At 38.1% G+C, this 25606-nt stretch overlaps 1 protein-coding gene across 1 annotated transcript; it reads right to left on the bottom strand.

Annotated features, from left to right (window-relative positions):
- Positions 1-8513: 8513 nt before the first annotated feature.
- CAMKV (CaM kinase like vesicle associated) lies at positions 8514-21052 on the bottom strand. Its single transcript, XM_070933749.1, has 10 exons — positions 20958-21052; positions 18595-18726; positions 17602-17676; positions 16909-17047; positions 15666-15786; positions 14728-14803; positions 14312-14448; positions 13834-13912; positions 13132-13219; positions 8514-9230 (listed from the first exon to the last, which is right to left on the bottom strand). The coding sequence occupies exons 1-10, from the start codon at positions 21050-21052 to the stop codon at positions 8874-8876; spliced, it is 1299 nt and encodes a 432-aa protein (XP_070789850.1). The 3' UTR covers positions 8514-8873.
- Between the last annotated feature and the right edge of the window lie 4554 nt (positions 21053-25606).

Here is a 25606-nt window from a genome sequence, read left to right as displayed (position 1 = left end):
TAACAGTTCCTAGGTCCTTGGTTAGGACTCGAGCTGCTGAGCTATTAACCAGCCTCAAAGGCTGTGAATCTCACTAAAGATCAACTAATAATAATAATAATAATAATAATAATAATAATAATAATAATAATAATAATAATAATAATATTTCTATACCGCCCTTCTCCTGGAGGACTCAGGGCGGTGTACAGCCTATTAAAAGCACAAAGACAAACATCAATTAAAAATAATTAAAATTATTAAATAGTTTCGGCTCAAATTTAAAACCCCCAATTTAAAACACCTAATTTAAAATCATTACATTGATAGCCCGGCCTGGTGGAACAGCAGGGTCTTGAGGGCACAACGAAATACAGCGAAATACACGGCGAATACACAGCGAAATGTATATGATGTAGTGGAAATGATCAGAAAGTGATATAAAACTTGACATTTCAGAATACAATTTGGAAAAGAAAAACAATTGTAATACTTGAAAATTGTGGATGCTGATGGCTTCTTTCTTGCTGTGTCATATATGCTGAATAAAAACAAGAACTTTACAATCCAATTTGTATCTTATCAGAAAGAAGCCCTACTATGTTTAATGGGAATTACTCTCAACAGTGTCTGTATAGGATTATAATCCAACATGGTTTTGCAGAATATTTACTATCTGCACAACTGATTGCCAAGAGAAATCTGGCATTAGTCTTGCATAATAAGCTGGACTTTGAGCTGGACTTTTAAAATGAGTAGAGTATTGTTTATATATACCTCATTTATAGATATACCTCATAAGGTATTTTTAATCTCTATTGTTATTTTAAAGAAAAATATAAAGTGCTTGGGCCAAATTTTGGTGGTGTAAAATTTTAAGAATTTTCAGTATAAGAATTTTGAAAAGGTGTATATACTTTTGCATTTCAATCTCCTTGCATTATTTATTTCACCTAAAAATCTACTTAATTCCCTCTAAAAAAAATTCTACACAATTGTTCTCTTACCAGTTCTACACAGTTAGAAATATGTAGCTATTAAAAATATCTGTGCATTGAAGTGACTCTGGTCATAATTAGAGAGAGCACTGAAAAATCAAAAAGGCTTCAGATAGTCAATATTCTGTTTTATAATGATTAGAAAAATACATATGGGTAGTTCACCAATATACCATAAAAGTAAAAGGTCTCCTCCCTTCCCAGGATCTTTTTCCAAACAAGTCGTGTTCAGTGGCAACTTACATTATAAATCTGTAGAGGCTAGTATCATCTGTGATAGTCAAATTGTCTCTATTGCCTTGTAAATCAATGGCCATCGTTGTATTTTGTAGTAACAGAGCCCATTGATTAATGCATTATATAAATATACATTTTAAATCCACTGCAAATCTAGTATTATGGGACGGAGGAAAAGTCTCCTTTTAGTTTCATCTCTTATCATTGTAAGTGTTGAAATCTTTTCTAATTCTTATGCCACTGAAAATCATTTTGTAAGGAAGAGATACGATGGAAACATTCAAACCTGGTAAATTAGCAAGTGTGTGTGAGACTTGACTCAAAAAGGCTGAAGAAGAGGCCCAGGATTTAAACCTGGGAACTAACATATACAGAAGGCAGGATTCTGAGTTGGTGTTAGTTGCATTTATTCATAGATATAGCTTCTTTCTCAGCGGCAATAAATATTCACAGTTCACTGTAGAATAGGAGCTTCAAGTTATTTATCAGAGTTCGCTTTCTTGCTGCTAAATGGTATATTGTAACATTTATAAATGTAACACAGGATAAGCTTTTATGGACAAGAATCCACTTTATAAGCGTCACAAAATGTTGTTTTATCTGCTCCCTAGAATTCCCATTTTTTTGTTATTTCTACCCTTGTAGAAAGAAAACAGAGAAACTATGTCAATTTTATGTGGGCTTTTTTGCTCTTTCTCTCTCTTCAGGAAGCTTTTATGCATATTAGCAATGCTGCACATAATAATAGGTGAATTAAAAACAACATGCTGAAGAAACAGACAATTTGACAGGGTTGAATTAAAGAAGTGGCAGTAAAATGTGTGGGCAGGTAAATAACAAGTGAACTACAGAAAGTCACATGTTGATAATGTTGCTCCTGTGTCCCCAGCTGCTTCCTGTTTTCTTTCTGTAGGAAAGGATGCTGGGAGAGTAGCTCCGCAGATACCGAATGAGACCATTGGCTGTAGAGCTCTCCTGACTTCCCTTTCAAAAGGAAGGTGATTTTGCAGCTGACATCCCTTACAGGGATACTGGCAGCAGAGATGTTTCAAACTGGGTTCTTCTATGGTACAGCTGCCCATTTCACTTCCATGGCGTAGGTGCTGCAATACTGAAAGTGTGTGCATGAGATTTTTATGGGTATTCAGTGGAAAGTCCAGAACAGGTGTCTAGAATATCTCCTGTGGTTTTGGTGTTGTGGCAGCAAAGCCATGGGTTGGGGAAGATGGGGAGTGTTGTTCTCTCCTGTGATATCAATACCCTTTCAATCTGGACATGCCAAAAGGTGACATGTATCCAGTAGCTGACTCAGAGGTGGGTTGGCAACGCGGTGAAGGCTCTGTCATAAGGAAATGACCTTTACAGTTAGTGGGGGAAATTATGCCACAGCATGCAGAACATGTGGATTTACCCTTTTTTTTGTTGTTGTTGCTCTTCCCCTTTCAGTGGAGTTTTCTGTATTCCTGAAAATCTGTTCTAGGAGTTGGGAAACAGTAAGTCTGGAACTGTAAAGGAGGGGGAAATTCAGAAGAAATTATATTTTGCCAGGAGGATTTTGAGCAAAACTGTGTTTCGACATGTTCCAACTAGTGGAAACACATAGGATAATATGGAAACAGAAACAGAAACAATGCAAAAGCAGAAGTTCTCTCAAGTTTATTGTTTTTAGGGACTTTATTTTTTCAGTGGTACAGTGCAGCAATTACACAGGAATTTCTGGGTGGCTGTAGTTGAAATAAAACAGTTTCATAGACTGAACTCAAACATACAAACATGCAGCTACTTGTGAAAGGAGGAAAAAGGAAAAATACTGAAGCAGGAACCGAGGCTGGCAGGTGGTGGAGAAGGCCTTAACTTGGGGAGATCAACTCCATAGACTGTTCAATAAAACCAAACTCCCTTTTGTGTGCCTTATGTGGAACGGGGGTGCATCTATGTCATATATGGGATGTCACTTGTTCTCCTGAGATAGGAAAACTTTTAATAGATCTGCAATAAGCAAACTTTATAGAAACAGCTTCCATTACCTTTCAGATGAAAGGTAAGCATACAACTTCATGTTATTCTTAAACATATATTTATATTAAGAAATGACAGCTGGACTCATACTTATCTTTGCATATAGTTAGTGAGCCTCCCAGCAATTGACTAATGCTAAGCAGGGATTGTGTAACTAGCAAGTTCTAGTCCCATCTTGAGCACAAAGCCAGCTGGATGATCTTGGGCCAGTCCCTCTCTCTCAGAAGAATGCAAGGGGCAAACTCTTTCCCAAAAAAGGCTGCCAAGAAAACACTAGAGGGCAGTCATCAGAAATCAAAGTTGACTTGAAGAAATATTTTTTCCTCCATTGTTTCTATGCCACCACTGATCACAAAGAGCTGATCATGTGTGGGCAGCAGTGGGCCAACCCCACACCCACTGCTAACCTGGTGTCTTCAAAAGCACTCCTTTATTATCTGTAATCAGCCTTGATATAGCACTGCTAAGCAATATATAAGGGATGTACAACTTAGAGAATTGGTACTGTAGTTACCCATACTTCTGAAAGTATTATGCCACAAGTCTTATATTTCTTGTTTTGAAATGATCCCACAGTATTTATACATATATTCCTATCTGACTTGCCCAGGCCCTAATCTAAACTACAAAACAGCCTAATGCTAAAATCAGCCAAGTGTAAGATAATAATTCCCATTTAAAATGAAATTTAATCCAATCTAATATCTCATTAATTGACAGAGTAGTCCACCAGCTATTATTCAAAAGAAAGCTCAATTAAATAATACTAAGTGGAGATGATAGAACTAAAAATCCTTTACAGTCTTCCCTGAAGTTAATGAGAATTATTGATCAATCAGTTTGAAATATCTAAATGAGGATTGGGTTTATATGAATTTCTGTATGTACAGCAAACTAGATATTGCTCAATCTATACTCTAATTTACAGCAATCTTGTTTATACTATAATGCATTTTTAAAATAATGAATAGAAAGCATACTTTTCTAAATAAAGATAAATATTTACTCAATACAAAATTATATATATAAAAAACCACTCAAGATATGGGAAACAAGCTGTGTGAAAAAATAGTGAAACTGCTTTAGCCTTGAATAAGAATTTTATAGTTCAGTAGCTGAAGTACATTTCTGAGTACTCTATACCATTTCCATTTTCAAAATGGTCACACACTGGACAAATTATGACCATGTCTACCGTAGGTTCCATTGTCAATATTGGCAGTAGTTTTTACAAGAGAGCCAATGTTGAGACTCATCATAAGTTAAACACCTCTGTTTCACATTCAAAGGTAGAACTAGGTACAATAGAACACCACAGCAGATCTAAGAATCTGTCTTACATCTAACAAGTCTTACAACAAACAATGAAGACCATAACCTGTTTTTTCCTTAGATATTTTTCTAAAAGGTGATAACAACATAGATGTAAGGCTGTCTTTTAATGTTGCATCTGTAATACAGAGAGAGGGAGAGAGAGAGGGAGAGAGAGAGAATGGGAGACATGGATATGTATACCAAAAAATGAAGATATATATACCTATGACAAATCATAAGACTCTATTTCTCAAGTGCATGTAATGTGAAGCCATACTAGATGTGTCTATACACAAATCATACATAAATGAAATGATCAATTTCTAGGCATTTCTTTTTCCAAAGCTATTATTTTAGTCAGAAAAACCATTTTGGCTGCTCACTTCAGCAGTCATATGGCACTCACAGTTTCTTTCGGAGAAAAGAAATACCTATGGGGGCTCAGGAACTAACTTGAAGCAGGAACGAATGTTTATAGTGCTTGACTATTGGTGGGTTATGCCATTATGAAAGCCTAGAAGACAAACTGATGAGACTTCTTTGGACTGTTCCTTCCACTGTATATCAGCCCATGTAGCTTCCAGCAGATTTTTGGTTGTTACATAACATTGTCAGCCATTGGCTGCAGCATTACAAAAATATTATTCTGGAGTTAAGCTTTTCATATATAATAGGTGCTTAAATTTCTGGGAAACGTAATTTCTGGCATTACAAGCTCCCCAAAGCTTGTATCTCTATACCCCAAATAATTATCAGAGGTACTGTCTCAGTTGGAAATCAAGATAGTTCTAAATTGAGATATGGTGTTAGAAACCTATTTTTGTTCACAAATGAAATATCAAATTCCAAGTAGTCACTGCTAATGCTTTAATATGGTTTCAGGAATTGTGTGTTATGAAAACCTAACAACTTTGAAATGGTCGATGTTATAGAATTGTATTTTTTTTACATAAGGATTGGGTTTGCACTGGCACTAAACTGTGTTTTTGTGAATAAATCCCAGTTGGCTAACTTTGATATGGTAAGCCATGAATCATATTTTACAAAGCACAGTAATGGGTTCCACACAACATGCTAACCTAAAAAACTCTATGTTGGTATAACTTGATGCTTAAACTCAGTAATTAATTACTATGTAAGTGAATCAGATTTTGTCTAAATTTTACAGTAGGAGAAACTTTGAGACTTCATTGAATTCTACAACAGGAACTATAGCCTACTCCGCTCCACATAGGGTCTACGACAACTCGCCACAGCCAACTCATCATGGCCAACTCACTATGGAACAACACACCACGGGACAAGAGTTACACTAATATTGAAGAAACAGTAGACTAGAATCATTTAAAAAAGGATGCCAAAGGAGAGACAGAATGAAATGTGAATGACAAAAATTAAAATATTTTAAAAACTATTTTAAATATTATATTGAATTGTTGAATTGTGCCATAGTGAGTTGTCCTGTGGCGAGTTGGACATGGCAAATTGTCCTATGGTGAATTGGCCGTGGCGAATAGGCTGCAGCAAGTTGACCATGGCAAGTTGGGTGTGGTGAGTTGTCCCATTCTGCCTGTAGATGGAGAACACTGGCCTTCCTCAAAAGGGTCAAAACTTGGCTGTGTAGCCTTGTGAGGGGATATAGAGGCCCAAACAACCATGGGGCTGGCTGGTCCCATGAGAACTCCCCCCCCACCGCTGTATGAACAGCTGTTAATCACTATTTTGGAATTCTTCACCTTCTGAAAATTTTCTATTTTATAATTTTAAAACTTTTAATCCTAACTTATTATGATTTTAATGTTTAATTTTATTGATTATATTGTACATCACCTAGAACCCCTCTCCAAGAGAGATGGGCAGTTAAAGATATGAAAAATAACCAAACAAATAAATATGATATTAAAAAAAAAATCATGTGGGGTCCATCTCCAGAGGTAAATATGCATAAAAGCCTTAAGCCAGTTTTCTGGGACTGACCTCAACAAACGTCTGGAATTAGCAGAAGCAATGACGGTGCAGGATGCTGGTTCCATGCTCAGGGCTGAATCAGGCGTTCCATGTATTGCCAAACAGGCCCACAAGCTACCCATGTATCAAAAATTAGGAGAAGACTTTTAAGGGGGAAATCATATCATACACTTGCAATTTCTTATAATGTTAAAAGTCACCTTACAAATGTTAGATTCCTCCTTCCAGGAAGGAACAAATCCATGACATGGGATTCGGTGATATAGAGATGCCAAATGTGTGACATGCTAAATATCACAAAACTCTAGTTTCTTCTTTGCCTATGAATAGGTTTAGGATAAACTGAAAAATGACATGTTTTGAAGAGGGCAGTTTTGCTTGCAGGAATATCAGAGTATCCCTGTTGAGAAAAACGGCATGCTTTTCCCATTAAAATCACAAAATTTATTAGACTTTTCAAAGGGTTTACATTTTGTACACTTGTTGTTGTGTTTGTCAATATGACTTAATGATACACATAGGGCAAAGCTGTTAGACTCTTGGACAGATGCTATGTCCATGCCATACTCATTTGTTTACAGCTGAAAAAATATTAGTTTATGGACAGGAATTCTGTATAAAATTAGTAATATTTTATATAAATTCACAATATGTTTGAATATTGTGTTAAATGAGAAATAATAGAAATTACAAAAAATGCAGTTGCAATATTTATTCTGTTTTGGGAATATTAGTTTTTGGAATACGTTGTTTCTGTTTCAGGATGAAGAAAAAAAGGAAAAGGAGCATATTCATTTGCTATTACCTATTGGCAAATTAGTTCTTTCTTTGTTGCAGTTTAGGAGTTTTTCTCTGTGATTAGCATGTATGAGTGTAACCTTTTGTACTAACACTGCATGTATCTCCTGATCCCTTTTTTCCCCTTTTATATGTTCTGCCCTACAAAGTTGTCTGCTCCTGTAAACTATCATCAATTTGGTTTTTGAAACTCAGTTCCATAGAAAGCTGTATTTCCACAAAATGAAATATTTAAGTTGTGTCACTGAAGGTATTCAGGTCCATCTAGTCGCCCCTACTCTACCCTGAATTAAGGGATTACAATGTCGTAAAAAGGTAGTTTACTGAAGGAATTTAGGTAGGTGCAAAAAAAATTGTGATTACAGAAATTATTCATTCATACAATAAATGTAGAGAGCAATATTAGCAATGCATTCTCACTTGCATTTGGTCTCTCTACCTAACACTGACCAGCCTATTTGCAAGTGATTATGATTCTTTCATAGTATAAAAAAGGCTTACATAAATGTTCATTCAGATGGAACCCCTATGAAAATTATTAGTAAAATTTGGTCGAGTTGTGACCCATCTGTCTTTGCTGCGATGCTTATTGGTGTCAATTCATGTTACATGTATCCTAAAGTTGCTCTTAGTCCAACAACTATTGTTAATAATCTGGACTTCTGTATTCCAGATTTACATAATCTATAATCATGCAACATAATTGCTTACCCTTACTCCTTAGGTAGTAAATCTAAAGTCAACTGCCTTTCATCTTCATTATCTCAGCCTACTCATAAGTGATATTTAAAAATTTCATCTGTCCAAAGGAAAGACTCAAATAATCAATCTATGAAATCTCTCTCTCTCTTTCTCTCTCTCTCTCACACACACAGAGCGAGAGAGTGAGAGTGCAAAAATACAGTAGAAGTTCTAAATAGCAGCTGAACATACAAGTTCTACATACGTTTTCTACTGAGTAACGATGGTATTGTATGGACTTATGTAATACCCAATTAAAGTTAGCAGTTTTGCAAGGACTTTTGATTTACTATGTCCCTATGGTACAACAGATGGGTCAGCTGAAAAATGTGATTTCTATGTTTCATCTGCTTGCCTCAGCTTCTTCTAGTGATGCTCAAAGAGCTGAGAAATTGGATAGTGAGTGAGTGACTGAATGTCTGGGAAGATGGCAGTCTTGAAAGTGGTCTCAGGAATGCATAAAATAAATAAAAGTACCTTTAGGACAGTTGTACTTACAAAACAAATAAAATCCACAAAGAAAAAGAAAGCAAGAGAAGAAAAGGACAAAAGGTGGGGGGAGAGAAACGAGAGAATTTCATGCAGTGGTTTGGGCCTCCACAGCATCTGTTTATTGGAGCCCATCAGGGTCACTCTGGATCGTGTCACATAAAAAATAGAAAATCTGCTGGAGAAACACAGAGTGAGACAAACTGACAGCCACACACAGAGGGAATGATTGGGAAGCCAGGACATTGGAGGGACCATGCCGGTGATTATTTACAAGAGAGATACAACACAGAGAGGTACAATCCTGCCCCTGCTTGGCTCCTCTCTGACTCAGCCAGTCTCCTCATTCCAGGACTCGGGGGTGGCACTGGGGGCAGTGGTTCCTTCCCCGTTGCATGTCGCTGGACCTGGTGATGTCATTGTTGATGTTTCTGCTTTAGTTGCTGGAGCTGTGGATGTTTTTCCCTCTGGGTTTTCTTCTGCAGGGGCTGATACCATTGTGGCCACCCGGGCAGCTTCAGTTGTTGGAGCTGTGTTATCTGCTTCAGGTTTAGCCTGTGGGGTGTTGTTGGGCTGTGTTGTAGCAGCACCATCTGTTGTGGCAGCAGTGGGAGGGGTTGGCTTGGCTGCATCTGTGTGTTCTGGCGCTCGAAGTCTCTTCATCATTGTGGTCACTCGGACAGCTTTCTGTGGGTTGCCAGGAGAAACATGGTTTTGAGATCTAATGTCTCCTTAATGTTTCATAAACCCAGTTCAGAATACACAATCCCACAGACCTCTTGGCTTTTTAAAAAAAGTAACCTTGATGTATTCACATTGGAAGTTCCACATTTTATTTTTAAATGTGCTGTCAGAGTCCGTGACTGCAGATAAACACTTGAGAAAAGAATGGGTTTATAATAGATCCTCAAGGGTAAAAGCATCAGAAAGCAAATAACAAGGTACGACTAATGTATTGTGATTTGTACTTTATCTGATGATGATTAATCCAAGTAGCAGTCTTTAGAAATGGCAATTTATGGCTGTCATTCAATTTAAGTTTGTTAGATACTGTTTTTTAATCATGCCATTTTTAAACCCATAAAGGAAAGAGACAGGAAAATTAATATTAATAGAGGGATTAAATATTGATTTATTGAGGTTAATAAAAATCAGACAAGGCATAGTGAGAAATAAATGTATATAGAACATGCAATTACTATAAAATATTTAAATGCATATTTGTAATATAAAAAGTATTAGTATTTTATCAATACTAGGTTAATAGAAATGCTTGATCTAACAATATATTCTTCATACCATTCAGATGCGAAACAATTTATTTTAGAAAGTTTTGTACAATGTCTATGACATCAGTGATTTCCAGGGAATATTCTCTTCAGAAATTATCCCAGTGGTTAATGAATTGATATAAAATATGAATGACTTGTTTAAAAAAGTAAAGGAGACTCCAGAATTACATATGATTCCTGAAAACCTTGGCTGTATCCCCCAGCAGGTTGTAATTTTCATTTTTAATGTGATAACAGAGAAAAACAATTAAAATATGGATAATAATCATGGGAGAAGGCAAAACTAAATGATTCCTGTATTTTGCCAAGGAAACCACATGGGTAGACATGATAAAGGGAGTGTTAATGTAATGCAGATTGATGGGCCCTTCAATCTACTATTGAGGTAGAGCTGAGGATTTTCCAGAATACAACTGTTATTTTATGACTCTTTTAGATCAAAGTCTTCAGATTGTATAAATGGCTGAGGCTGCCATTCAAAAAAAGGAAAAGAAGAAGAAGAAGAAGAAGAAGAAGAAAAAAAGAAAATCAAAAGCTGGAAAGAATTATATGTGAAAACATGAAACATAAGCATAAACATGGAAAAGCTCAATACAATGAAAGATGAAATGAATCAGCTACAATTGACATCTTTGGCACCAGCAAACTGAATGAAGCAAGATTTACACTTTTACTCAGAAAATCATACTGTTTGCTACTCAGAACATAAAAACAAAGACAGAGCAACGTTGCTTTCATGATCAGGGAAAAAAAGTCAGTCTACAAACCAATTGTAAAGAAAGAAGATTTAACTGTGTGTGGAAACTGTCATACATTTTCCTTATTTTCACTTGCTAGTAAAAGAAATTTTAGGATTATCTAACACCAATTACATGGAAAGAGAGATGCCAGGTATTTGAGATAGTTTTAGAAAAAAATAAAGATCAAATATTATTGCTGATGCCACTCAATAATTGAAAAATTAAAAGCATATTTCTCAAAAGTGAGTATGAGCCTCATTGTTTATAAAAGCCATTGATGATGTAAAGCTAGAGCATCCATTATCACAATAGCACAGGAAGACATAGTCCTGATAAAACATAGCAAACTAGATGGCTCTGGATTGGTAAAGAAAAAGTTAAGAATGGTTTTTAAAATTGGAGGAAGAAACATTAATTTCTTGTGTTATATATAGTGAAGACACTATGCTAATAGCCTGACATCCAAATGATTGCAAGCTCGAATAATGAAAGTCAAAGAGCACAGTGGAAAAAAAATGAGACTAAGAATAAACATAAAAAAGACTAGATTAATGACTGCAGAATGACAATGAAGAAACTGAAATAGTGGATAGCTTCTGCCTTTTAGGATAAAATAAAGAAACCAGCAGTCAAGAAATACATCACAGATTAGCATGTGGTGGGGTAACAATGAAGAAATATTCAGATGCCATGGCATGCCTATATGGAACAATGCAGGCAATGTTTTTTCCTGTAATATTCTAATAGTGTGAAAGTTGTGCTTTAAAGAACTTTGAGAGTTAGAAAGAGTATTGATGCTTTTGAACTGTAATGTTGGACAAGACTCCTAAGAATACCATAGGTGGCCAAGAAAACAAGCAAATGAAACATGGGGAAAAAATCAATTTCTTATTTGAGGCACAAATGATCTGGCTCAAATAATAATATTTTGGGTATATTATGAAAAATATAGCTATAATGACTATAGGAGCTGCGGTGATACAGTGGTTAGAATGCAGTACTGCAGGCTACTTCTGCTGACTGCTGGCTGCCTGCAATTTGGCAGATCAAATCTCATCAGGCTCAAGGTTGTCTCAGCCTTCCATCCTTCTGAGGTCAGTAAAATGAGGACCCAGATTGTTGGGGGTAATATGCTGACTCTTTAAACCACTTAGAGAGGGCAGTAAAGCACTATGAAGCAGTATATAAGTCTAAGTGCTATTGCTATAATGGCTATATCTATAGTTGCTAAGAATTGACATTAACTTGATCAAAGATGTTTAGCATTTCCTGTTATAACTTCAAGGCAGCGTATTTGTACTGCACTTTGTGATATAGAAGTTAAGCTGTGAAATGCAGTATATTTTGTTTTATTTATCTAATTTATTTAGCTGTCCCTCTCACAAGTAAGTGATTCTGGGTACAACTGCAACTAAAACAATAAATATTATTATTGAAAATGTTACAAACATTAAAAAGCTATAAAAACAGGTAAACAAGATATAATATTTAATTGATTAGACTATCAATTAGACTATCAATTAGTCTAATTATTGATTAGACTATCAACTATCAATATCTAGTTGATTAGACAATTAATTAATAAATAATTAACTGATAATTATTGGGCAGAGTTTGCAAAATTCCAGCATTCTTGAACCTAGTAGTCTTTAGAACATTGGTACCATAACACAAGGATTTTCTAGACACTATTCTCTAACCTCTTTTTGCAGAAGGTTGTGGAAAATGTTGTAGAGCTGCACTTGCAGACTATCCTAGATGGAGCAGAATATATAGATCCTTTTCAGCAGGGTTCATACCTGGTATTTCTTAATAATCTCCAATCAGATCGTAAGGAAGTTTGAGCCTGCTTAGCTTTTCCAGATCAGCCAAAGTCAACTAGGTGTTTCCAGCTAATCAAACTATAGCTTTCCATTACATATTATCACACTACAGGTGGTCCTCAACTTACGATCACAATTGAGCCCAAAATTTATGTTGCTAAGTGAAACATTTGTTAAATGAGCTTTGCTTCATTTTACAACCTTTCTTGCCACAATTGTTAAGTGAACCAGTGCAGTTGTTAATTTAGTAACTTGGTTGTTAAGTGAATCTGGATTCCCTATTGACTTGTCAGAAAGTTGCAAAAGGATTGGGGTTAGGGTTGACAGCAGGACACTGTAGCGTCATAAATATGAACCAGTTGCCAAGTATCTGAATTTTGATTATGTGACTACAGGGATGCTGCAATGGTTGTAAGTGTGAAAAACAGTCATAAATCTCTTTTTTCAGCATCGCTGTAACTTCGAATGGTCACTAAATGAACTGTTGTAGGTTGAGGATGACCTGTATTGTCCAGCTATTATAAGTATTGTGAGAAATGGACAAAATTATTTTGATTTCTTATTTATCTGTGGTGAAGGCTAATTCTTTCATCTAGATTTAGCCCTGTGAAAGAAAATCAACACATAGATTTTCATAGAGACTGAAAGAAAAGCTTCTGGATGCATTTCCTCACATTCATAGTGAATCCGTCTTAAGCTTTGCAATAGAGGGCCTTTGCTAGCAATACATTACCTTCCATTTTGCCCTGGCAAAGTTCTTTTCAATCTGAGCACATACTCCATCTTTTATATTCTTGTCTGAAGCTGCATTGCCAGAAATCCTAGGGACAAAAAACCCCCCAAAAAACTAGTCAGTTATATCACTTCATCATAGCCCCTCCTTAGTCTAAATCAGAAGTGGTATTTAGCAGGTTCTGACCAGTTCTGGAGAACCGGTAGCGGAAATTTTGAGTTGTCCAGCGAACCGGTAAATACTACCTCTGACTGGCCCCGCACCCATCTATTCTCTGCCTCCCGAGTTCCAGCTGATTGGGAGGAAATGGGGATTTTGCAGTAACCTTCCCCTGGAGTGGGGAGGAAATGGAGATTTTACAGTATCCTTCCCCTGCCATGCTCACCAAGCCATGCCACGCTCACCAAGCACGCCCACAGAACCGGTAGTAAAAATTTTTGAATCCCACCACTGGTCTAAATATCTTGCTTTGCTTTGTTTACTGGCCTAGATTGTAGGTCTTGAATAGGAAGGCTAGAGGCAGCGATTAGCTCTCAGTACAAAACAATTCAAATTGTAAATCTTATGAAATCTGAATATCTTGAGCTGTTCCTTTTGAACATGGAGAAGTGGACTTTATATTGTCCCTGTTCATGTTTCTTGGCATTGTGTACTTGTTTTTAGAATTCTTTTTTCCTTATGGAGCAACTATAGGGCTCTCACCATTCATGAGAGATAGCTTCTTCTGCTGTAATTCTCTGGTCTTGATCCACCTCCATCAGACGGGCTACTAAGTCCTTAGCTAAAGAAAAAAAAAAAAGGAAGATTACTTTTAAATGCCATCTGTGGGAGTGAAGGTCACAGCAAATGCTGCAATGGTTTGCAACACAGAAATTCTGAAAGGGCTACCAGTTCATAAAAAAATTACATGTGTCTTTCAGGCCAAAACAGATTCTACACAGAAGTAATTTAGTAGGACTGACTCCTTTTGTATATAAAAAACAGCCTTGGGAGATCACAATCCTTCTATTAAAAATTGCCAGAAAGGTAGTGACTTGGGAGTATTGGAAATTATATTCAAGAGAATGCAATGATTGGAAAGGCTGTGCTAAAAATCTCAGTGAACTTGTATTTGCCCTTAACATTTTGGGTTACAGTGTGCAACCTCTTTTTCTTGCTTCCCCCATTCTCACAACCTTACCTGCCTGTGAGATATCATCCCAATAAGGAGGATCAAACTCATAGTCTCCAGCCAAGATCTTGCGAAATAGGTTCTTGTCATGATTCTCATAATCATCCTCATCCATTTCCTCATAGAAGGGTGGGTTTCCCGACAAGCTACAGCGTAGAAATGGAAGTTTAGATTCTGAATATTCCTCTTCAAATTCCCAGCCAGCATGGTCAACGTAGCGTTGTAGCTACTCATTGGTAATTCTAAAAACTGCAATCCCAGCACATTTGAGAAAGGCTCAGCTGCTGTAGCATACACCTGCAGACTTATTTCATAAGAACTTCCTACTACTTTTTCTGCAGCCATATTTCTCTCCTGATGTCCGTTCTATGTTTGGACCTTCCTCCTTTCCCTCCCCATCATCAGTATGATCCCTCTTTACTTACAGAATATACATGATCACACCAATAGCCCAACAGTCCACAGGCCGCCCATATCGTTGGCGTCCCACCACTTCAGGTGCTGAAAGGACAATTGTAGAAGATGAGGACTATCCAGAGGACAGGCACATGTTTCTCTGAACACATTACACATTACAATCACAATTTCAGTAGATAACATTCCAGGAAATGTATCTTGGCAGAGCTAAGTACAGAATGCTTTGGCGTTGTGCTCTTAATTCTATTTCAAAATGTTATTGTGAGAATTTATAGAATGAGCATAATGAAGAAGGTGCATTAAAAGCTTCCTTTGTAGTATTTTAAGTTTCCATATATAAACATTTTGTGGGGCGGAGATGGAATTGTGATATAGAGGTAAAATCATGTCCTTAAGCAGTTAATTATTTTAGAAATATTTAAAATCCATGCTAGGAGTCATTTGCACTCAAATCTCTCCCTTTTTTATAGCTTACAATTTGCCCGTTTAGAGTGTATATAATTGAACCATAGTATATGAGTAAATTTCTGTACATAATGGTTTGGAATATATGGAAGTTGCTCCCTATGTTGAAAAATGTCATTTGCGCTGAATCAACCATATTTAGAAAAATATTTTTGTGTCATAGGCTGCATTCCCACTGAAAGAATCTATTGGGACCACAGTGCTTGTCACTGGCATGCAACACTATCAAAGATTACAGTTTTTCCTTTCCGCACAAAATATCTATGGTAAAAATGGGGAACTCATGGTCAAACAGCAAGGCAGAAAGTAATACATATATGTAAATTGCTATAGACCAATAACAGGGAAGGAGTTTTATGCTTATGAGTTTTTTATAGGCATCTGTTTGGAAATAAGTCTATGACTAGATACAGGAAGGTTATTTTCTGTTCCTATAGTTTATTCATTGTAATGTTGCCCTGATTCCTATGCTGTTTCTTACCTAGATATTCAGGAGTTCCACAAGGTTCTTTGATGAGCCCATTCTCCAACTTGGCTAGGTGAAAGTCACTGATCACAATCTTAGAATTCTTCAGGCGGTTGTAATATACTAAATTTTCTAGCTGCAGAAACAGTTGAAAAGAGAATGAATATATGGATGATGGAATGAAGGCAAGAGGATAAAACTGCTGAATGGGAGCATTATTTCCTTCTAGATGTTTATGTTAGTTTATATGCATGCTTATACATCCACACAATCACTTCAAGCTTCTGGGAAAAGTAAAAGGCATGATATTTGAAATGGATGTTTCTATCCATTCCTTCAACTATCATATGTATATATAGCACCATACATAGGGCGTTCTTCTAAAATCTGGGGTGGGGGGGGTGGGGAGGAGAAAAAGAAGGCATTGCAATTGCTTAAATCAATTTATAAATAGAAGGAAGAGGACATGGGCCAAGAATGTAGCACCAATGAGAGATACAGGCTAGAGCAGGGGTCAACAACCTTTTGGACCTCAGGGACCACTAAATTCATAATTTTAAATCCCGCGGACCACTAATATGATCTGTGACTGGGTGGGCGTGGCCAACTCAAATGCCACTCACATCAAGGGGCACCTTGCCAACCTCTACTCACTACACCTTGCCTGCCCACCCAGGCTCTTTAAGGCCCGCAACAGGAAGCAGTTGCTGGAGCTAAGCAGCCACCATGAGAAAGAGTTGGCAAAACAGCTGGCTCAGTTCAAATTGGATCTGACCGAGAAGGAGGCTTAGCATAAGCACCTCACTGAGGACTACGAGCATAGGTTTTCCAAACAGAGGGAAGACCTGCAGGAGTCTGGAGGCCTGGAGACTCAGCGGGCTGAGATGGTCAGCCAGTTCCAGGCCATGATGCAATCCCACTGGCACAAGGTCCTCTGGCTTTTCACCAGTAGCAGCAATTCCCTCCAGCCTTCGTCCAAAGCCCTGCACCAGGAGGCTGAAGCAGACCCCAAGTCGGAATTTCTGCCCCCCTCCGACCCACACAAAAAGATCCCGAAGGGGGAGACTCTCTGCAGCAACACAAATGTTCATTGCATGTATTTGGCCCAGGGGCCATAGTTTGAGGACCCCTGATTTAGTGCAATATAAAAAATGCAAATAATTTTTCAGGAGACCACCAAAATTTTCTCACGGACCACCAGTGGTCCACGGACCACTAGTTGATGACCACTGGGCTAGAGGGAAATGATCCTACTTGCCTTGAGATTCCTGTGTACAATCTTCAGTGAATGCAGGTATGCCACAGCCTCCAAGACCTGCCTGATGACATTACTAGTGTCACGCTCAGAGTAGTACCCTTGGTCCAAGATCCAATCAAATACCTCTCGACCAGTGGCCCTATAAATAAGGAAACAGACAAAAGCAACAGGGAAATTGGATAACCAAAATACTAGTTAATGCCAACTAGTATTACAAGCTACAATGGATGTAACCTAAAAAACGGCTTTCTCATTTCACATCATTACAAATTAGCTTTACAATAGAGAATGGAACAAAATAGCCTCCTTTGTCTGAATCCATCTGATTTGGTACATGTTAATTGTCATCACAATAGAATCTTTCCCAGCATTATTTAAATATGCCAGGGATTGAATCAGAAAGGGTTTTTTTCCCCCCAGAAAAAAAAACAAAAAACAGTACAACTAGCGATAGCCTTTTCCTGCAGAAAAAAGAAATTATAGTATAATGAGAAGGAAGCTTCCCTTTCCCCTTCTAGATGGTGTCATGAACATTTAAGGAATTTCTGATAAGTGCCTGAGAAACCATGCTGTATTTTGGGATGGGGGGAGGGAAGGGCAAGGCTTAGCATCATAATGCTATGGCCCTGGCAGCATGAGAAGAGAACCCAATGGGTCATTTTAGTTGTGTAGATTCACGCAACACCTACTTACAGCTCCAAGAAAAGGAAATACTCTTTCCGGGTAACATATACATCCACCAGTTGTAGAATGTTGGGGTGCTTTACCCTGTAGGAAAAGAGAAAAGCTAGTTTGAGGGTCTGCTATCAGGCAGAAACATACAGCCAAAGCCAGATATCTGCTCAGTCTTCTCAAGAAACTTGTCAAGTCACCTTGTATTCATTTACTGCATTTTAATTAGGATGTTATATCTCACCTAAATCTGTTTTGCCATAGCTGAAGCCATACTACTTGTTCTATTATTAATGGATACAATGAATACTGTAGAATTCTGTTGCTTTCATCATATGCAAAACGAAAGGGAATTGCATTGTGATATTGCAATGTTACTTTCATCAAGCTGACATTCCCTCCTCCCTCTGATCCTTGCAGAAACTGCTTCCCCTTTCTGAAAAGTATATTTTATATTTCTGGAGCATGTTGGTTCCTTTAATTCTGCTTTATAGTATTAGCTTTCAAATGTTTTTTCTTATCTTTGCGTTTGTTTTTGGAATCTTCAGTTCATCAACATCTATTCTGAAATATTACAGATTGTGAACTAGTATTTCTCTTATATTGCTAAGGTTAATGTGTTTCTTCATGGTGATGTTTAGAATGGGGATGAATAGCAATGCCAAGGGTTCTGACCAATGGTGAACATGCTTTATGCACCTAAAATCAGGATGCCACCATCTGTGGGGGTGGGGGGTGGGGTGGGGTGGAAGCAGGAGAGAGTCTATAGAGACAGGATAGGAATTGACAGTATGGGACAGTATCTATATCCTGCTGATACGGTTTTGGCTGGCACCTTAACTGAACTGCAATCACTGTTCCTGAATAACTATTACAGTTCACAGTAGCTGCATTCCATTTAGGAAAATAATTAAATTGAACATTTGTAGCTTCAAGGGCTAAGCATGCATAGCAATAAAGCAGCTGAGGAAGCACAGATTCTGGGATCTATTGGAATCAACCTTCTCCACTCACATCTTCAGGATGATGATCTCATTCTTGGCTGCCTTTCGCACTTTGCGCCCATCTCTTTTCAGAAACTTCTTGCAAGTATAAAGCTTGCCTGTCGATTTCTCTTTGGCACGGAATATCTCACAAAACTCCTCTCTAGGAAAAGAACACCCATCTTTAAGTGTAAAGAGATTGTATCCATTTGCTGAGGCAACATAATTCTGTAGCAGAGACGGTAAATAGCTTAACCTTATGAATCATCCACTTCCCAAAAGAGACAGAAGATACATCGTGTGTTCCCTCAGAAAAATGTTATTAAGTGCATATTGACTGAGGATTGATCACAAAAGGGAAAGGATATGAAAAGCAGAGGAAAAAAACATTTGTCCATTGAACGTATTATACCTGTACAACATTCTAACAATGTTTTGTTAAAGTACCTATTATTTGCAAACTTTGGGTGACCTTTAAAATTAACTCTATATTTGCATTTACATGTGCTTTCATGTTGTCAATTGTGTCGCTTGTTGACAAGATATAAAACAAAAGTTGGGGGGGGGAGATGGAATTCAGGGAAGGGGAAGAGTGTCACTCATATGTTCTAACCTAAATAGATTTATGATCTATTTAATAAATAGATTTATTAAGAGAGGGTTAGATTTAGCCCTCAGAAGGCCCTATCTTGTTTCAGACTAAATTAAATCCCCTCACTCAGTTAATACTGTGTTAAGTAAGCTAGTGATCAAGGAGTTAATTCTCTTCACTCCTGAGATGAGACTCATCAGAGATCCCTCTCCCTCAGTGGTGGGATTCAAATTTTTTTACTACCGGTTCTGTGGGAGTGGCTTGGTGGGTGTGACAGGGGAAGGATACTGTAAAATCTCCACTCCCTCCCGATCAGCTAGGACTCGGGAGGCAGAGAATAGATAGGGGCAGGGCCAGTCAGAGGTGGTATTTACCAGTTCTCTGAACTACTCAATATTTCTGCTACTCGTTCTCCAGAACTGGTCAGAACCTGCTGAATACCACCTCTGCTCTTCCCCCAAAGCACCTCTACCTCCTGTGTAGCTTTCATACTGCTCTCCAGCCGCATAGAACACATGTGACAAAGGAGTAGAAAGGAGTAGGTAAAGCCATCCTTTGAGTTCACTCATGGTGGTGCCTACTTCAGTTGCACTTCTGTGTTTTTTTAAACCTTTCTCCAAGGGGGAATAAAATAAAACAAGGTAGGTAAAACATACAAAGAATGATTTATGGAATTGCTTCCAAGCCTTTTACCAGCAGTGGCTATAGGAAATATTTGCATTTTCTTCTGTGTAATCAAGTAACCCATAACACACTTTCTCTCTCCCTCTCTGGGTGTGTGTGTGTGTGTGTGTGTGTGTATGTGTGTGTGTGTGTGTGTGTGTGTGTGTGTCTGCCTGTCTTTTCCTTAGAAACTATGTACTATATATAGTTTGTGTGAATGGGGCTGGCAGCATAATCTCTGCTCTAGGTCACATGACAGGAAGATGAGGGAGAAGGGCTTAGAATAGAATAGCCAGAAACATTATGAGCTCCTACCCAACTATCTTGTCCATAAGAATGCATTGGATGGAGTAAAAAAAAAAAAACAACTTTCTCCACAGCTGCCAATTGTAGTACATTTTTAAAACTATTTTTGCTAGTTTTTCCTAACACATCTGGTCGTTCTCCTTGGGTTTTGGAGAGGTATCCCATTGATAGACAGATGAATAAGCAAAAGTCCTGGACCTCTTACCAACATTACATTGGGTTGGGAAAAAAAAAAGAAAAAGGTTGTGAATGGGGAAAAAAAAAAAAACCCAGGTTCCCAGGTCCTTTTTGCATGGTTGGGAAGATTAAAGCATACCAGTGTATGACAGACTCAGCCAAACACATCTGCATGTGTCTCACCATATCTTCTGAGATAGCCGGAGGAAAGCTTAATGTGCTACAATCAAGAAATGGTATTTTCCCTACTATCCTCCTTTAAAGTGCTGCAAGTTGTTTATATTGTTGTGCATAGGTGAGTCTATACCCAAAGGAAGGGATGTTTGAGTTGTCTGGAATGTGTGACCACAGCTCTTTTTTTTGGCACAGAAGAGAGATTATGACTCTGGGAGGTCATTCTGTCAGTCTGTCCATCTGTTCTAAATTGTCATTTGGATCCCTGGTGACTAAATATACGCATAAAACCTGATAATCATTATATTATTTTCTCATCCATGAAATATAATAGTAGTTCTTGCTAGTCTAAACTTTACCCAAAGTCACCAATACTGAATTATCACTCAACCTCTCCATCATTCCTTAAGAACATTGCAGAGAGTAGTAGAACATCATTCTGGGAAATGTATGAAAACGGCGTAGAATAGTAGAACACTTACGTTTTGATTACCTGTCCCAGATCATATCTGTCAGTCACCTCAGATGGCTGGTTATAATCCTTCTTATCTCCCAAGGTAACACATCCAAACGGCATTGCCAAGCCTGATACTGAAAAATAAGTGTATGGAAGGCTCTGAGTCATCATTCATGAGTACAGATAATTTGAAGCACCCCAGGATCTTGATTGGGCATCTAGGGACATCCACTCACCACTGCATCACTGAGCAAGCTGAATGTGAGCAGGTGCAGTTAGACAGTCACATATGCTCAGATGTGGCTTGCAGTGACAGGCTGGGAAGCATTTGGGGGTCCATTGCTCCGTGAAAAGATTAACCCATTGTCCAAGCTCCAGTGAAAGAGATTCCATGTTGATGATGATTCAAAACAGAATGGAAAATAAGACTTCCATATTGTAATGTTTTTATAAAAGTTAGGGAGACAGTCCCATTTGGAATGATAATTATAAACCTTAGATCATAAATGGTGTTGCTGGAAAATGTGCATGCTGTCAAAATGATCAAAAAGGAGATCCTCAATAAGACAATATTACAAGGATTTTTTTTTTTTAGTTTAGCTAGCATGCATAGCCAGCTAACCTAAAATTTGAGAATATGTTGTGGCGGCTTTTATCAGCGTTCGCCAGATAGCTATCCCAGAGAGTATAACCCATCACAAAAAAGTGGTTGTTGAACTACAACTCCTTGCAGTGCATCTGTCAGGGTTCCAAGTAACACACCCAATGGAATCAGTACTCCAAGGCAGGCATGTTCCTCAAAGTATAGATTTATTAGGCATGTCATATTGGCACATCTGGGGAAACCTGACTCTAAATCCCCCTCGGGTTTCCCCCTAGTAAAAAGTAGAATTTTCTTTCCCCTGCCCATGTAGTCCATCACATGGTCCAATCAGGCCACAGCCAAAGGGTCCTTGCACCTGGTGGGAAAATTCTTGATTCTCAGAAGAAATAATTTTATTATGGCCACAATCCCATAGCTATCTCTTCCTCCCCACTCCTGTTCCCACAGCTTGACTTGCTTCACTGTGGCAGCCCTGAAAGTGCCGGGGGGGGGGAGGGAATGGCTCCAGGAATGACGCCATTTTCAATATTGTCCATCATGGCTGAGATTGATGGGGAACTGAAGTTTAGTAACATGAGATGGAGTGTAGTTTAATTTAGTTTAATAATTAAACAATACTGTGAACATCATATCTACTTATAGGCTATGGGGGTCTGATAGGGAACAACAGGCTTCAGCTATCTGAGAAGTCTGAGTGACTCTGGGTTTTGGAGCCAACTGTTTCTAGGATGTTATGGAGCTGTGCTGTCACAGACAGACCTGGTGCACAATCTGGAGGTCCTCCTAGACTCTCGACTCCTGCTCAAAGAGCAGGTGGCAGCCATGGCTAGGAGGGTCTTTGCACAGCTTTGTGTGGTGTGCCAGTTGCGCCCATTTCTTGATCCGCAGGCTCCGCTCACAATCACTCATGCCCTAGTCACCTCCAGATTAGACTGCTGTAATGCGCTCAACATGGGGTTGCACTTGAAGAGTATCTGGAAGCTTCAGCTGGTGCAAAATGTGACAGCATGGGCAATTACGTGCGCTTCTAGAACAGAGTATGTTATACTTCTGGTCCCCAAGCTGCACTGCTTGTCAGTTCACATCTGGATACAATTCAAGATGCTGGTTTTAATCTTTAAAGCCCTTCATGGCATAAAACCAGATTATCTTGAGTGAAGAGTCTATCCCTGATTACATCAGCCTGCTCCATCAGATCGGGTAGAGAGGGAGTGCTGTGGATACCCTCTGCCAGGAACTTATATTTAGTGGATCCTAGGAAGTGAGCCTTCTCTGCCATGGCAACTGTCTTATGAGACATCCTCTGCCCTGCATCTCCCCAACATTAGGTTAGTTCATGATATTCTGGAAGCCTCTCAAGTCCTGGCTATGTCACCAGACCGGAGAGTCCCAGGGAAGTGGAATATACTAGTTCTCTTTCTGTTGGGCTTTCTATATTTTTATTTAACTTTTTATATTTATATTTCATTTTTTAATGATTGTTGATATATACATTGTTTTATATCTGATTATTGTAAGCTGCCTCGGTGAGGCAGCCATAAAAATTAGACAGGCAGGCAGGCAGGCGGGCGGGCAGGCAGGCAGGCGGGCAGGCAGGCAGGCAGGCAGGCAGACAGACAGACAGATGATAGATAGACAGATATATAAAATTGATTGATTCTTCCAGTGAGCAAACCTATAACAGATGCACTGGCCTAACTGCCTGTACTTGGGAGAACTGATGAGATGAATTAAACTCAAAATATCTGGCATGAAGGTATTTTTAATCTGATTTTCTATAAAAAAATTCAGAACAGCATCTTTGATCAATACTCTCCTTTATAGGTAACAATTGTTTCACTTCTCTTTTTTGCGTGTATAATTTTTGTTAAAATTTTTAAATAAGAAGGTAAAAACTGACACAAACTAATAGAAAGTAAGGAAGAAAGAAGAAATAAAAGAAAAAGCAGACAGTGCATGAAGATGAAAACAAGTGAAAGAAATAGTAGAGAAGGAAGTATAAAGAAGTGGCTTCTGATATTTTTACAGCAGTTCTAAGTATAAATATATTTATATAAGTATAATATATAAAATAAATATTTTAACCCGTCTCTAAAGTTACATCATATTCTTCTTCCTGTAATCCTGTCTAATCATCAAAACCATAAATCATTTTTATTCAAAAAGTCCATAAGAAGCTTTAAATCAGCAATAAATGTTGATAAGCTCCTTGTGACTACCTAGACTAATCCTCACAGTTTTATTGCCAAATGTTTCTAAAAGGTTTCCCCTTGCCTCCTTCCTAGGCCGGAGAGAAAATAACCAGCCCCAAAATCACACAGCAGGTTTTATGGCAAAAAATGGGACTAGACCTCATACATTTTCTAACATGGTTTCTAACATAATGCTTTAACCACTACACCACTACACCAGATTGGCTCCCCAATAAACATTATAAACAATAATTTAGGCACATTTCTGTGTGCAAAAGCCATTGTTCAGGGAAGTGGTGTTCTTCAACATCTCATAGTAAAATAGTGTTTTGAGAAGAATAAAATTAAATCCAAAGAATGAAAATTTCCATAGGCCCTACTTTGCAAGATTGTCCCAATAATCCTTGCAAAGATAATGAATTATGGTCATTATCTTTCCTCCTATTGATAAGCATAAAGAGGAGACCCGGGTTATGGTCTAAACTCTAGTATCATTGAATTCAGTGTGCAAATTAATCACGACTACAGGCTGAGGTTTTCAGTAGGCAATAAGTGAATATGTAGGCACAGCCTACATAACAATTCAAAAACTCCATTCAATCCATGGAGGTTGAACAGAATTTTAAGATTGTAGCCAACAGCAGGCACTTAAAATATGTATGCAGAATATCTCATCATTTACATATAACATGTACACAGCTTTTTTTTCTTTTTGTCCTATTTAAAGCTGACACGAATAGAACTATTACCAAGTACAGTAGGCATTATTCATTTTGCACAAAATAACACCTTGGGCAGGCAGTGAGGTCACAATTGTTAAACTCTTTTTGTTATATAGAAGGCCACTTCTTAGTCTGGCTCTAGGAATTTTGGAAAGCTACTTTGAGAGAGGAAAAATTGTATTCAGGTGACATACCCTAGGGCCTAGGACCTAGGTAAAGGCTGGGATTACTCATCAGGCAGCTGCTTTCTCAGGTGTCACACAGCAATAGTGACAGGTGTATCATTAGCACTTTTTAAACAAGCATAATTGGTCACAAGCACATCACACTACAATGTCATGAACAGAAATGTTAAGGGATTGCATTCCTCTCTCTTGAAATTGGGGCTTGACAAATTTAATTTTTCTGCTTTAAAAAAAGTTTTAAAACTAATCAGACTCTCAAGGCCCTTTATAGAAAATTGCAGCTGGCCCTTTTGACAGGGGGAAAAAGAAAATCAACACAGCTAGGCAAGGCAAAGCAAGCCGAAAAATCTCACGACTGAGAATATTATATTCAGGCTTGTGACTTTTCCCATAATTGGCCTGAAATGCCATCAGGAATGTGTTGCAGGCATCCTAGCTCAGTGGCAATTCCCCGAACAGTCACAAAAATAACATCCCATAAAGTGGAGGTGATCAAAGCTCTGCTCGCTTACCTGCCACATTATCTTGGAGTATAGGTTATCCTTCTGTCCTATTAACTATAAAGTAAGATTATCTACATGGGGGGGGGGGAGAGAATCTGCAGCCTGGGGCCACATTAAGCCTATTAATGAGTAGTCCTAACTGCGATTGACATGCATACTGTCTGGAGCAGGAAGATTCTGGTACATATTATTTTCTAAAACTCTTCCCTGATGGATAGTAATTGCTTCCATATAAAAAACAGGTCAGCTTCCCCCCCCCTTTTTTTAAAAAAAGAGATATTGCTATAAGGTAATACAGTATTGTTAGACCTGCCTGTGGGGCAGGATGGTTTATTATACATGATACAGTGCTCTAGTATACAGGAAATCCTCGGCTTAGAATCATTCATTCAGTGACCATCCAAAGTTACAACGGCACTGAAAAAATTGATTTATGACCAGTTTTCACACTTAACGATTGTTGAAGCA

This window comes from Pituophis catenifer, unplaced genomic scaffold (genome assembly GCF_029215685.1).
Source record: "Pituophis catenifer annectens isolate HBS135680 unplaced genomic scaffold, rPitCat1.0.hap2 SCAF_2, whole genome shotgun sequence".
In the NCBI taxonomy this organism is placed as follows: domain Eukaryota; kingdom Metazoa; phylum Chordata; class Lepidosauria; order Squamata; family Colubridae; genus Pituophis; species Pituophis catenifer.
Note: the sequence above shows the minus strand (reverse complement) of the source record. Positions and strands in the feature narration are given on the sequence as shown.